Below are 13,302 nucleotides of genomic sequence, written 5' to 3' on the forward strand. Positions count from 1 at the left end.
GGATAGTACATCACAAATCACAGCAGTTTTGTTTCCATAGGTAACTGATGGATAATAGCACTCCAGCCACCTCTAATGGTCTACTACTCCGCACATGCACAAGGTTGTCGAACAATGTCCCAAACTTAATTTTTTTATGCCAGTAGAGGGTTTTATACAAAATTGTTGGGAGACAATAAACACTACATTTCTGCCACTCATCCAGTCTATTTTCATTACTTTATCCCTATCTGAGAACCACCCATTATAGTTGGCTGATCAGGGGATGATTTCCTGACAGTACAGTATGAAAATACAAAATAAAATACGCCAGAAGGACTGCCATTTCTTGCAGCCAGTCCAGCAGGAGCCACTAACATCATTGTGTCTTACCAACCCAAATGCAACCCCATTCTGTTTTGGTGACAGAATGACATTTGCTTGCCTTCAGCGATATATGGACCAAAATTCTGATGAAACCAGGAAACAAAAAGGGGGGGGGGGGGAATAAGTAGCAATTCTGGAGCTTCCAGTTACTTGCTGCTTAAGAATCTGTTGTTATCTGAACTGTGTCACAAAAAGGTGAGTGTGGTAAGGTGACTCTCGGCTTAGTTTCAGCCTTCCTTGTAGCCAGGCTTCACAGTACCAGAGTTGTTTGCTGGAGGGGGGAAACCAAGATGAAAGATACAGAAAATCCCCTGAGGCTGAATTCACAATCTTTGTCATTCAGCTGAAACGAAATCTGTTCACTTTTTTTTTTTTTCTGCTGTTTAGCCCTAGTTTTAATGATGCACAGGGCGGCTTCCAGTCTCTGATTTGTGGCATCATAACTCAATCACAAGCCAATTGGCTTGGGCAATTCAAAACAATGAACAAAAGCAATTTGATTGCTGCAGCGTGGCTTTTGGGTTTCTTGTTTGTGTTAATGGTGAATAATATTTGAAAGTTGAGTGTTTCATTGTGGGCAGAAAGACTATGAACTACAAATGAAAAAGATCACTTTCACAACTGCTAGATCTGAAAGCTGTATGGGATGCAATCTAAAAAACGATAAAATGATCTCAATATCCAGTGGAAGTGATGATATTCCAGCTGAACTATTTAAAATTTTAGAAGATGATGCTGTTAGGGTTCTACACTCAATGTGCCAGCAAGTTTGGAAAACTCAGCAGTGGCCAGAGGATTGGAGAAGATCAGTCTACATCCCAATCCTAAAGAAGGGCAGTGCCAAAGAATGCTCCAACTATCGCACAATTGCGCTCATTTCACACGCTAGCAAGGTTATGCTTAAAATTCTACAAGGCAGGCTTAAGCAGTATGTGGACCAAGAACTCCCAGAAGGGCAAGCTGATTTTCGAAGGGACAGAGGAACCAGAGACCAAATTGCAAACATGCGCTGGATTATGGAGAAAGCTAGAGAGTTATAGAAAAACATCTACTTCTGCTTCATTGACTATGCAAAAGCACTTGACTGTGTCGACCACAGCAAACTATGGCAAGTTCTTAAAGAAATGGGAGTGCCTGATCACCTCATCTGTCTCCTGAGAAATCTTTATGTGGGACAAGAAGCTACAGTTAGAACTGGATATGGAATAGCTAATTGGTTCAAAATTGGGAAAGGAGTATGACAAGGCTGTACATTGTCTCCCTACTTATTTAACTTATATGCAGAATTTGTCATGTGAAAGGCTGGACTGGATGAATCCCAAGCCGAAATTAAGATTGCCAGAAGAAATATCAACAGCCTCAGATATGCTGATGACACAACCTTGATGGCAGAAAGTGAGGAGGAATTAAAGAACCTTTGAATGAGTGTGAAAGAGGAGAGCGCAAAATATGGTCTGAAGCTCAACATCAAAAAAACTAAGATCATGGCCACTGGTCCCATCACCTCCTGGCAACGGAAAGGGGAAGAAATGGAAGCAGTGAGAGATTTTACTTTCTTGGGTTCCATGATCACCGCAGATGGTGACAGCAGTCAGGAAATGAAAAGATGCCTGCTTCTTGGGAGAAAAGTAATGACAAACCTAGACAGCATCTTAAAAAGCAGAGACCTCACCTTGCCGACAAAGGTCTGTATAGTTAAAGCTATGGTTTTCCCTGTAGTGATGTATGTAAGTGAGAGCGGGACCATAAAGAAGGCTGATTTCCGAAGAATTGATGCTTTTGAATTATGGTGCTGGAGGAGACTCTTGAGAGAGTCCCATGGACTGCAAGAAGATCAAACCTATTCATTCTTAAGGAAATCAGCCCTGAGTGCTCACTGGAAGGACAGATCCTGAAGCCGAGGCCCCAATACTTTGGCCACCTCATGAGAAGAGAAGACTCCCTGGAAAAGTCCCTGATGCTGGGAAAGTTTGAGGGCACAAGGAGAAGGGGACGACAGAGGATGAGATGGTTCGACAGTGTTCTCGAAGCCACCAACATGAGTTTGACCAAACTGCGGGAGGCAGTGGAAAACAGGAGTGCCTGGCGTGTTGTGGTCCATGGGGTCACGAAGAGTCGGACACGACTAAACGTCTAAACAACAACAACAACATCTCTTTCCTGAATGGAATATGAATCCATCCGCTCTTGTCTCTCCCTCACCTGCTCCAGAGCAACACACAAGAAAACGCAGTCAAGATTGGAGGAAATGCAATCTGGGAGTGCAACGTTCGAGTTTTTGTTCTTCGCAAGAGCTCCTACTTGCTCTGAATCAAGGGAGCAGCCCTAATAACGAACTAGCACCAGGAAAGGAGCACCCGCCGGAATCCTATCTTTGCTCATGCCCTTTGTACCCCTGCTTGCACACCGCCGCCTCCTCCACCGGAAAAAAGAAAGATAGGTGCGCCCAGAACCCGGCGGATATGGGGCGTGACCACGACGTCTTAAGAAGCCACGATAGTCATACTGGAATTAGCCTACTTTGATCTCGACCCCCACCCCACCCCCCGCGCCAATTTCTATTGGCCGGATGCAAAGTGAGAAGAATGCAGGCAGAGGTTTGCTGATTCCCGATTGGCTAGGCGGGTAGCGGTGAACGCGATGAATTATTCACGAGCGGCAGAGTTGGGGTGGGGGGAGAAAGGGAGGCACCACGCCTCCTTTGTGATTTGCATATCCGGCGGGCACGCCCCCCTGCTGGAGGTATCCAGGAAGGAGAGGTGGCGCCGGCGCCGGCGCAAGGAGGAGCTGGGGCGCGTCGGGGGACATTGCACGGTAAGGCTCAGCCTGGCTCCTCTGCACGCGGCCCTCCGCCCCGGTGAGCGAGGGGCCTAGGGGACGGGGAAGGGGCGGGGCTGAGGCGGCAAAGAAAGCGGGGCGGGGACGCCAGGTAAAAGGGGGCTTTCCGGGGTGGGGGAGAGGGAGAAGCTCCCTTGGACGGGCGTTGGGTGGAGTTGAGGCTTGGACTCCATGCTGGAAGGTGAGCTGGGTGAGCAAATATGAGACTGCTCTGAGCTTTGTCATGGATCCTGGAAAGAATGGGCAAGGCTGGTCGGGGAGTGCCTTGCAGGGCGGGCATCGGAGGAATTCTTTGGTATGATGGTTAGGGGGCGTGAAAGCTGGTCGGGTTGGTGGAAGGGTGCCCTCGATGGGCTGAGAAAACGTGTAGGGGGCATCCCTTTGGGTGCGCTTGGCCTTGAGAATTATGTGGGCGGGTGTCTGCCAGAAGTGTGGGGAGGAGGGTCTCTGTGGGTAGTAGATGAAGTCTGGACTTTACCTTGGCCGAGTTAGTTGTGGGTTGTTGTTTTTGAGGGGGGGGAGGTGAGGTTGCCAGCATTGAAATCTGGCACTGGGGAGTCAGGTACTGTAATAGGTGTTTGTTTTTTGTTTTTAATTTTTTACCGGTGAAGCAAGCAGTAAGTTGTTAGGACTTCTGTTGTTCTTCTGATGACCCTGGTTAGCATTGCCTTGCCATGTCGGTTGTTGGCTGGAGGTATTTCAGAAAGGTTTGCTTTTGTTCAAGTACTGTACTTGATACTTTTTGGCAGGCTGTGCTGTTTGCACAGGTGCTCGGGGACTACAGTATGGCAGGCTGGCAAACCTCTGTGAGGGGGCTTGATTTCCCCCCTGACTATTGTTGATTCCAAATGGCTTTTTATTTCTTTGGTAGCAGGTTTGCTTGTCATTTCCTTTTCTTTGAAGGTCAATATGTCTCTGTTGACTGAAATTCAGTATAATAAGCTCTAGGAGGTATAGGCCAGTAATTGGCATCTTGGCGCCTATTAGTTGTCTGAACCACTCCATTAGCCTGTATAGGGTTAGTAGGGAAAATGTGTTGGGCTCTGACTTCTATCAGCCCCAAGCATAGTCAGTGGTTAGGAAGGATGTGAGTTGTAGTCCAATAGGGTTTGGTGGACAACATGCTCTCTATCCCTGGCGTAGGCCAAAGGTTGGCTCTGGAATTTCATTGAGGAAATCCAAGATGGCAGATCCTCTCTTACAGAGCAATGTGGTATGTGTGCTTTGGGGCATTTGGTGTTAGCCTTGGGCAAGTATGATAGTATCAGCCCACATTGATGGAAACCTGTCCTTCATTGTGTTAGATAACAGTTTGTGGTACTGAAATTACCACATGAACTGAGCCAAATTTACCCCTGTTCCCAAAACACTGCTGACATCTGAGGTAATGAATGCCCCTGCAGATAAGCCTGAGGCAAACTGAAATCTCCATGCAGTCTTCAGCAATATGAGTGGACACCACACCCTAACTAGTAAAGGTACATATTTGTCAAGTATCACAACTGAGAATAGCCTTGTTGTGTTCCCCAAAGGCCAGTCACATGAGTAACAGATCAGTTTAGGCTTCTATTGCTGAGAAACTCCCCTCCTGCCCTATTCCCCCTCCCAGTTTAATTTGGACTCCATGTGTAACTTCTAAGACAAGCTGGATTCTTCAAACAATGAAGCATTGCTAGTTGTTCAACCTGAAATAGTAACTGCTTTGGAGGCTGGGAAAACTTACCGGGTCTCATTAAATCTGAGTTGTTTCAGTGGAAATTGGAGCCCTTTGAAATAATTTCATTGTTAAATAAATCTCTTTGAGGTTGCCTTATTAATGGTCTTTCAGCAGGTTTTCATTTGAAGCTCAGACAATGGTGTATTATTGCAGAAAAAAATGGCTTTCTACCCCCGCTCTGCACCTTTTGCTGTGCTGAAGTGAAACATGTCATCTTTACCTTGGAGGTGGGACAGGTGACCCTGTAGGTGTTCATGCCTATTGTATTGTTGAAACTGGAACCCCGGGGGGAGGGGGTTCCTTGAAGTTACCTGTCTGCTGTTCATGGTTGAAAATTGTGTTGATATTCAGAGTCTAGAGTCACCTATACAGCATAATGTTTCATGAGCGGCAGCAAGTTTGAGCTGTTAAAGCTGTTTACATTTTCAAGGTCTGTATAGGAAGCAACTATGTATTGTTGATGCTTCTGTTAAAATATTTTTTGCCACAGGTGTGTGTTTCACCTTAAATGAGAGCTTGTAGTCCAGAGTGTGCACAATTTTAATAATGTTTATTCTGCTCCTATGTGATCTTTTGTGTGGTTTATTGTTGAGGTCTGCTCTTGCTTTGCTGCGGCATCAGGTGTTCCCAGACCATCCCTGGTTCCCTTGAGCGTACGCAATTACAATAATGGGATTGCCTTCTGAGTAAACATGTTTAGGGTCTGTGTAGTAGGGTATACTTCCAGAAGGGAAAATCAGCAATTATTGCACTTGACAAACCTGTAGGATGAATGGCAACTAGTATTGGTATACTGTACAACCAAATGTAAACGGAGAGCCACTTTTTACAGTCTTTCAGCAGAGTTGGGGAACTTCACTTGTAACTTCCGTCATCCTGACCATTGACCATGCTGACTGGTAGGTTGAGAAACACCTGAAAAGCAGCATCCCTGACTTACAGGCATTATATATGTGGTATGACAGCAATGGAAACTACTTGCCATTGCTTCATCAGAGGCATGTGAGCAGTCTCCGTCACAGAAGACTCTCCATGTAGTATCACACTTAAAAATATCTCTGACTCTTTGCTATGGAAATACTTCTCACAGAAATTAACACCGAAGCTGTATCACTGGTGCATATACTGTAGTACAGCATTTCCAACTCCCAGGAGTCTGTGATCTACTCCCAGTATATATATATAAAAAACTGGCAGTGATCTACCCATTGTCATTGGAGGGAGGAGGAGTGTGTGGGGTGGGTGGATTGCCCAGTTGTTGAGCTTTTTTATTTTAGGAGTGAAGTGCCTAGAGTTGTTAAGCTTTTGGGGAGAAGGATTGCACAGAGTTTTTTAGCTTTCCCTCCACAACTTTTTGTACACGATAAGGATCCTGTGATCTACCAGGATCAGCCGGTAGATACCACGATCTACTGGTAGATCACGACTGGTTGGACATCGCTGAGTGTAGAATATTTTAAATGGACAATCTTTTTTCCAAGTAAGTTGGGTGATTAAAAGGAAAGATAGCCCTACCTCCTTTTGCAGGATTATGGGAACATTTTTGTGTGATATGTGGTATTTTCTATCTCAAACATGAATCAACTATCATGGAATGTCCTTGCCATCAAATAAAGTGGAAAATGGAAAATACTGACCTGTCTATTATATCACTCAAAGGATTAATTAAGTGATCTTAAGAATGTTCACTGCCACTGTTGCCTTTTTCATGTATATTCTCTGCAGTAACTTATGTGTGGTATAACTTCCATAGTTTAAATGTGGTGTTGTGGAATTATCCAGAGTGTGATTTTTACTGGTGTCTCGTATAGCACAACTATGAATTGAGAAGTTCGCTTCTGGCAATAAAATGACTTGGTGGTGCATGTATAGTAATAAATTTAGTAAGCAACACAAAGTTTTTATTGCTGTTGTTTTTGTTCTTACAGACATCATAAATGCCATTGGTATTTGGAGTGGAGTTTCAGATTTTGGGATAATCTTGATTCTGTATGGAATACAGATGTGCTTCAGTGGTATGCTCTGCTGCAGAGATGGGAAATATGTAGCCCTCTAGCTCAGGGGTCAGCAAACTTTTTCAGCAGGGAGCCGGTCCACTGTCCCTCAGACCTTGTGGCGGGCCAGACTATATTCTGAAGGGAAAAAAAGAACAGATTCCTATGCCCCACAAATAACCCTGAGATGCATTTTAAATAAAAGGGCACATTCTACTCATTTAAAAACACGCTGATTCCTGTACCATCTGCGGGCCGAATTTAGAAGGCGATTGGGCCGAATCCGGGCCCCCAGGCCTTAGTTTGCCTACCCATGCTCTAGATCAGGCATGTCAAACCTGCGGCCCTCCAAATGTTTTGGACTACAATTCCCATCTTCCCCAACCACTGGTCCTGCTAGCTAGGGATCATGGGAGTTGTAGGCCAAAACATCTGGAGGGCCGCAGGTTTGACATGCCTGCTCTAGATGTTGATGGAATATAACTCTTATCATTATGACCATGCTGGTTGAGACTGTCTGGAGCTGAAGTCCAACATCATCTGGTCATCTTGCTATGAGGGTTGTAAAGAAGGTGGCTTGTGTGAACTCTAAATGCTGCTGTTCGCTTGCACAACAGACTGCTTCTTGTGCAATGGAATGTCCCTTTGCTCTGCTGTTGCCTGCAGGCCTCTCCCACACCCACAAATCTGCTTCAGAGTGTCAAGGGTCCCTCGATCAGTTTTTGGAAGCATGCAGGGAGAAGAAAGGGGAAGCTCCATTGTGGGAGTGGAATGCTGTTCATGCAGCGCTGGATACAAGTCTTATTTTGGATCAGGCATAGGCAAACTCGGCCCTGCGGCTGTTTTGGGACTACAACTCCCATTATCCCTAGCTAATAGGACCAGTGGTCAGGAATGATGGGAGTTGTAGTCCCAAAACATCTGGAGGGCCGAGTTTGCCTATGCCTCTTCTGGATCCTGTCCTATGACCTGGCCATCTACTTGGCTGTTTAGTTTGTCACATTTGCAGCAAGGTCTGACTGAGGCCTTATTGAAATGTTGATCAGTTAATCTGAAATATTGCTGCTTTGTGATTAGTCTCCTATAAAATTTGCGTTGAGTAGTGTGTTATTTCTCCAGATCTTACATCTGATCTTTTCAGATCTCACAATACAGATTGAAAATTCAAGGGTTACCTGTAAAAGGGAAAGAAACCCTGTGTTGATTGTGCATCTTCTAACTCAGTCCTAAAAAGGCTTACTCCAGAAGAAAATCACACCAAGTTTGGAACTTGCCTTCTGGACATTCCATGTTTAGAAATGCAAGCCTTATTCCTCATAGCAGTGAATGGAAACCGTCTCTGTGCTGTAGAACATACACCAAATGTTCTCGGATATGACCAGGGCTTTTTTTCCAGCTGGAACTAGCTGGAACTCAGTTCCAACACTTCTCAGGTGGGTGCCATTATAAGAGAACAAGGAAGATGTTCATGGCGAGTTTCGGCAGCTCTTTTTCTAGAAAAATATTGCTGGGTTTGATGCTTTTCAGTGTTCCTGATTATGTGTAGACATATGATTATAATTTTAAATGTGATTTTGCCTAGTTTTCTCAAAATTAACTAAAGTGGAAACAAATTTTGGAGAGTTCTCAAGTATGCATGGATAAACCCACTTTTCAAAAGCTGCTCTGAGTTCCTGAATACTTTACCACTGCAACATTTTATTCAAACATTATGTTTAAATTCTACTTGGAATAATTGGCTTAACTTGTCATCTTGTCAGTCTGTATTAATTTCTGTTTGACTTTTTGCCAACTGCACATATCTCTGTTCTTCTCAAATTTGATTGTGGGCTCTTTAGTTTAGAGGCAGGAAACTTGTTAACTGCAATACCTCAGGATCAGAGGTTAGTTAAGAGCAGGGGTCGGCAAGGTTTACCTTGCCTGGGCCGGTTCATCCGTGGGCCGGATTGCGTGTGTGTGTGTGAGCGTTTGTGCAGATGCAATTTCCGGCGCTGTGGAAGCAAGTCCCCGTGCCGCGCTGCACCGGTTTAGTGCAGCACGCGGGGAATAACTGAGCGGGTGGCTCAGTTCGGAGGCGGCTCATGGGCCGCTTAAACGACCCCCGTGAGCCGCTTGTGGCCCATGGGCCTTAGGTTGCCTTCCCCTGGTTAGAGGCTACAAAATATGGAGTATTTTAGTCTTGTCACTGCAGGGAAGTTCAGTGATGACCTTTAAAATAATATTCACAGTTCTCCCTTATTGGCCAAAAGCAAGCCTGGTGGGTTGGGGATGGCACAGAACAAAAGTCATAAACATGCAGATTACCCTTCCATTTAAGACAGGATAAACCACTTCCCAACTGAAGAGTCTTGCATATGGTATCAATCAGAGACCTGCTTTAATGAAAGTGATAGGATAACAACCTTTGCTCTTGTTATGAGAACTGATTAACACATTCTCTGGTCTTCATGTTGAATAGGTCTGTTGTAAGCCTGCATTGCTTTCTGAATACCATAGCTGCAGGGAGGGACATAAGTCTCTCTCTTGATCACTTGTCAAGCCTGTATCTCTGCTACCAGCAACTGGGCTACTCGACATGCATGGCTGACTGAGTGCTTCAGATTCTGGGTGCCATAATGAAATTTCTTATGCATCTGTGGCCCAAACCAGACACATTCTGCTTTATCTTCTCCCTTTCTGCCTAATCCTCAGATTGAGAGCAGGGCTGTGTGGGAAAGGAGTTTGTTGGGGATGCAGAAATGGTGGAAAGGGTTAATCAGCTCCTTTTCCTGCTGCTCTTCAATTTCTGATGCTGGAAAAATGCAACCTGTGCTGTTGATAAAGATAGTGCAACCCGTACAGCACGTTGGCGACAAATATTCACACAGTTCAAAAATAATTTTACACCGTTTATCAAATTTGTGATAAAGAGACAATTACTTACAAAGTGCCATGAAAACTTACAAACTACCTAAAATAAGGTGAACTTGCAATATCAGATTTTACTAGGTTCTTACAAATTCTTGACTCAGTTTTTCATTTTTTTCTTGTTTTTTTTTAAAAATAAGTTCAAGAAGAAGGTAAGTTTTGTTCCCGGTAGCTGTGAGGTGCAGATGAACCCACGTATGAGGTTGTAAAGAAGACAGGGTGCCAGCGTTCTATCCCCGTTTCACCCTAGCAGTCCATACAATTGAGAGGCTGCTGTTTCGCCCCTGGAGGGGCCGATTTGTTGGGGTTGGCGGATAGCACACTCCCTGAGCACAGTTTTCGGGGCTTCTTCAGTAGTCTCGTGCCGTTAATGCGTCTACTAGTGATAGTTGAAGAGACAATTTATTGGCTTAAGCATAAAAGACTGAATAGCTTAGCACTTCAATTTCTGATGGCAACCTCAGTTGTTGTTTTTTTAAAGGAACCCACAACCATGTAACATGTAATTTGGCCCTGAGATATACCTGGCACCTGGGTTTCATTTCCTTCGTTTCAGTACAGCCATGGTAAAAAAAACAAAAAAAAAACACACTAGCAAATACACCTGAAACTTATAGATAAGACTGTGGACCAAAATGAAAAGAGCATCTTTGCAATTTGATGGGTTACTATTCTTCCTATATCTTTCCTGTTGTTGAGATTTTTGGAGACAGCATTTATCGAAAGTTACTAAAGAAAGAAAGAAATAAATAAAGAGAAAGAAAGAAAGAAAGAAAAGAAAGAAAAGCATGCCATGATGTCTGTCTGTTTCTTTTTTTCATACACACTGAACCACTGCTGTTGACTGTCTTTATAACTTGTCACGTGGGTGACAATAGCTACGTAGTAAGAAGAGGGCCAGGGCTGTTCCATCATAGGATTATTTTCCAAATTAAACCTTTAGAAGTAATGTACTTAAATTGTTGAAGTTGGCTGAGCTTTAATCATCATCCCTAATGTTCTACGTCCCTTTAATCAAAACAGCCTTGAAAACACTCACATCTTTATATCCTTCTAAGAGGCCTCAGAGGAAAAAAACAACACTTGAACATACTTGTTCTGTGATGGTGTAGTGCTCTTTCATCCATTTGAGTCAGCAGTGTGAAATTATACATTTCTCGAAACCTATTGGCCACTTCAGCTGTGTCAAGTAAGTATTTGGCAGCTTTGCAGTACTTTGGATGCTTAGGCTGCTGCCACAAAAGATTTTCAGGGATAAAGTTATGCATCCTTTGAAGAAAGTGGGTGGAGAGGGGGTTGTTCCCCTCCCCCAGCTCCATCTCTCATAGCAGTAGAACCCAGGGTCATCTATTTATGCTAAATATTGGAAGATTCAGGTAACAGCATATTAAATGATTGTGGCCACTCCCACATTATATAATAGTGGCCACCAACTGTGATGGCTTTAAAAGAGCCAACAGATGAATTGTTCAAACTGTGTGTGCCCTGAATTGTGCTCTGTGGAACTGAGGAAGCAAAGAAATTGGTTGGGATCCAGTATGTTGGAGTTTCTCCACCACTGAAGACTTTTCCAAAATGTATATGTTGTTTTCTATGCATTGGTTTCATCCTCAGGCTATCACAGCCCTATTCCATCCACAGCTGATAAAGAAATGGAAGTTGATTTTGTGGATATTGTGTGTGTTGTAGCTTCAATGTTTGTAAAAAACGTTTTAAATCAAAAGGAAGTTGGGTGCAGTCTTCTGCATTAACTTTCAGTTTTGTAGTGGGTGTATTGGAGGGTAAATCATTTCACAAGACTGGAACAAGAAATCTAGTTGTTCATTCATTTTAGCATTATGTTGAAAGCACCACATTTCTCTCCTGTCTTTTTGCGACAATGGAGGTTAAGTGTAATTTGACCACATAAACCACATTTATGAGCATCTTACTTTATTTACTACTTCCTTCCCTCTTTTCCTCTCTCTGTTGTTTTCCTTCTTGCAAAAGTTTCCATGGCAGACAACTGGGCACTCTTTCCTTCACACCTGTTTTTGCTAATCGTCTTTACCAAGTGCTCCTTGCCCTGTCAAGTTAACGCACCAGATAGTTGCAGTTTTTGCTCCTGTTGGTATCTCAATACTTGAAGAGGTTAAGAAGCCACAAAATGGATTGTGAAGTCTCAGTGAAATAATTTGCTCAGGGCCTGAGGGTTACTTTACTGAAGTGGAAAGTACGTACAACTCCCAGCTTGGAGGAAGTGGAAAGTGAAAAGAACTCATGAAAATTATACCATACATTTCTGCCCAGCGGCTTCTAGGTGGTTGGTTTTTCAAGCAGCATTGGGCTATTGTTGAGGGACATATTGAATAGTCATGCCTGATACTGCATTCTGTAGCAATTGGTTGCTGCCAGACTTATCAGGGTCAGTATGTGCAAGGCAGTACTGTATCAGAAACAAAGTCGTTGTCATGCTTAGTCTCCATGCTAGGAAGCGCTCCCTCTTCCATGAGGCATTTCCTTCATTCTTTTGCTGGTTGTTGGAAGAGCTGCCATTTTGAAAGCAGCCTTGGAAATTATCAAATGGATTGCTTATGGGTGGCATCCCAGTGTCTGAATATTTGGATTGTTGGTTGGTTATACATGGGAAAGGTTATGATGAAATAGTTACTTGCCCAAGATAAGATCTTCATGGCTGAGGTGGGATCTAACTTGGGTTTCCCAAGTCCTAGTCTAACATATTAACCATTACAGCTTGCTAGATAGGTGATCGTTTTCACTCCCATCTGCTGAACGGTCCTGCTTTGATGCCTACCCGCTTCTACAAGCTTCTACAAAAGAAGCCTTCTAAATTAGGGATGGGAAATCTGTGGACCTGCAGATATTGGTGGACTCAACTTCCAGCAGCTCCATGGCTGGTGGTGAGAGTTGTCGTCCAACAACATCTGGAGAGCCATAAGTTCTCCCTCCCTGTCCTAAATTCTTCTGTCACAGTAAAATGCGTGAATGTACTGTTCTCTCCACAGATGAGTATGGAGTATTGGGTGTTAATACTTTAGGAGAAGAAAGCTTACTCAGTCTCTGTGCACTAAACTGGTACACATCGGCTGCACAACACCCTAACATCACTGCTTGTGTATGGAGACGTTGAAGAATTTGTTACAAGAAGGGGAAATAGATCCAGTTGTATGTGGTTTTACTAATTTGTTCTTTTTTGTACAGTCTAGAGCAGCCTTTCTCAACCTTGGGTCCCCAGATGTTTTTGGACTACAACTCCCATCATCCCTGACTACAGGTCCTCCTAGCTTGGAAGGAAGGGAGTTGTAGTTCAACAACATCGGGAGACCTAAGGTTCAGAAGGGCTGGTCTAGACAGTAAGAAGTGCAGCTGCGTGGCAAATACTGAATTAGCTGGAATTGGTAGTTTTCTACATGGGAAGCTGCCTGTGTACCAAATCAGACCATTGGTCTATCTAACTCTGTATACAGCAGCTGTCCAGGG

The 13,302-nt window shown here is 43.9% G+C and overlaps 1 protein-coding gene across 7 annotated transcripts in view; it reads left to right on the forward strand.

Annotated features, from left to right (window-relative positions):
• The first annotated feature begins 3,082 nt into the window (after positions 1-3,082).
• The window catches only part of LLGL2 (LLGL scribble cell polarity complex component 2), a 70,521-nt gene continuing 60,301 nt past the window's right edge, over positions 3,083-13,302 (forward strand). The window contains exon 1 of one of the 7 annotated variants that reach the window (XM_035104469.3): positions 3,083-3,180. Coding sequence is in view for 3 of the 7 variants with exons in the window: in XM_035104465.3 (XP_034960356.2) it covers positions 3,376-3,394 (19 nt within the window). In the remaining 4 variants the exon portion in view is untranslated. Of the gene's footprint in view, positions 3,224-3,270; positions 3,500-13,302 lie in introns of those variants that run through there. The other 6 variants (XM_088661559.1, XM_035104468.3, XM_035104465.3 and 3 more) reach the window with 6 other exon arrangements.

The sequence above is a fragment of the Zootoca vivipara genome, chromosome 2 (genome assembly GCF_965207765.1).
Source record: "Zootoca vivipara chromosome 2, rZooViv2.hap1.1, whole genome shotgun sequence".
Taxonomy (NCBI): Eukaryota; Metazoa; Chordata; class Lepidosauria; order Squamata; family Lacertidae; genus Zootoca; species Zootoca vivipara.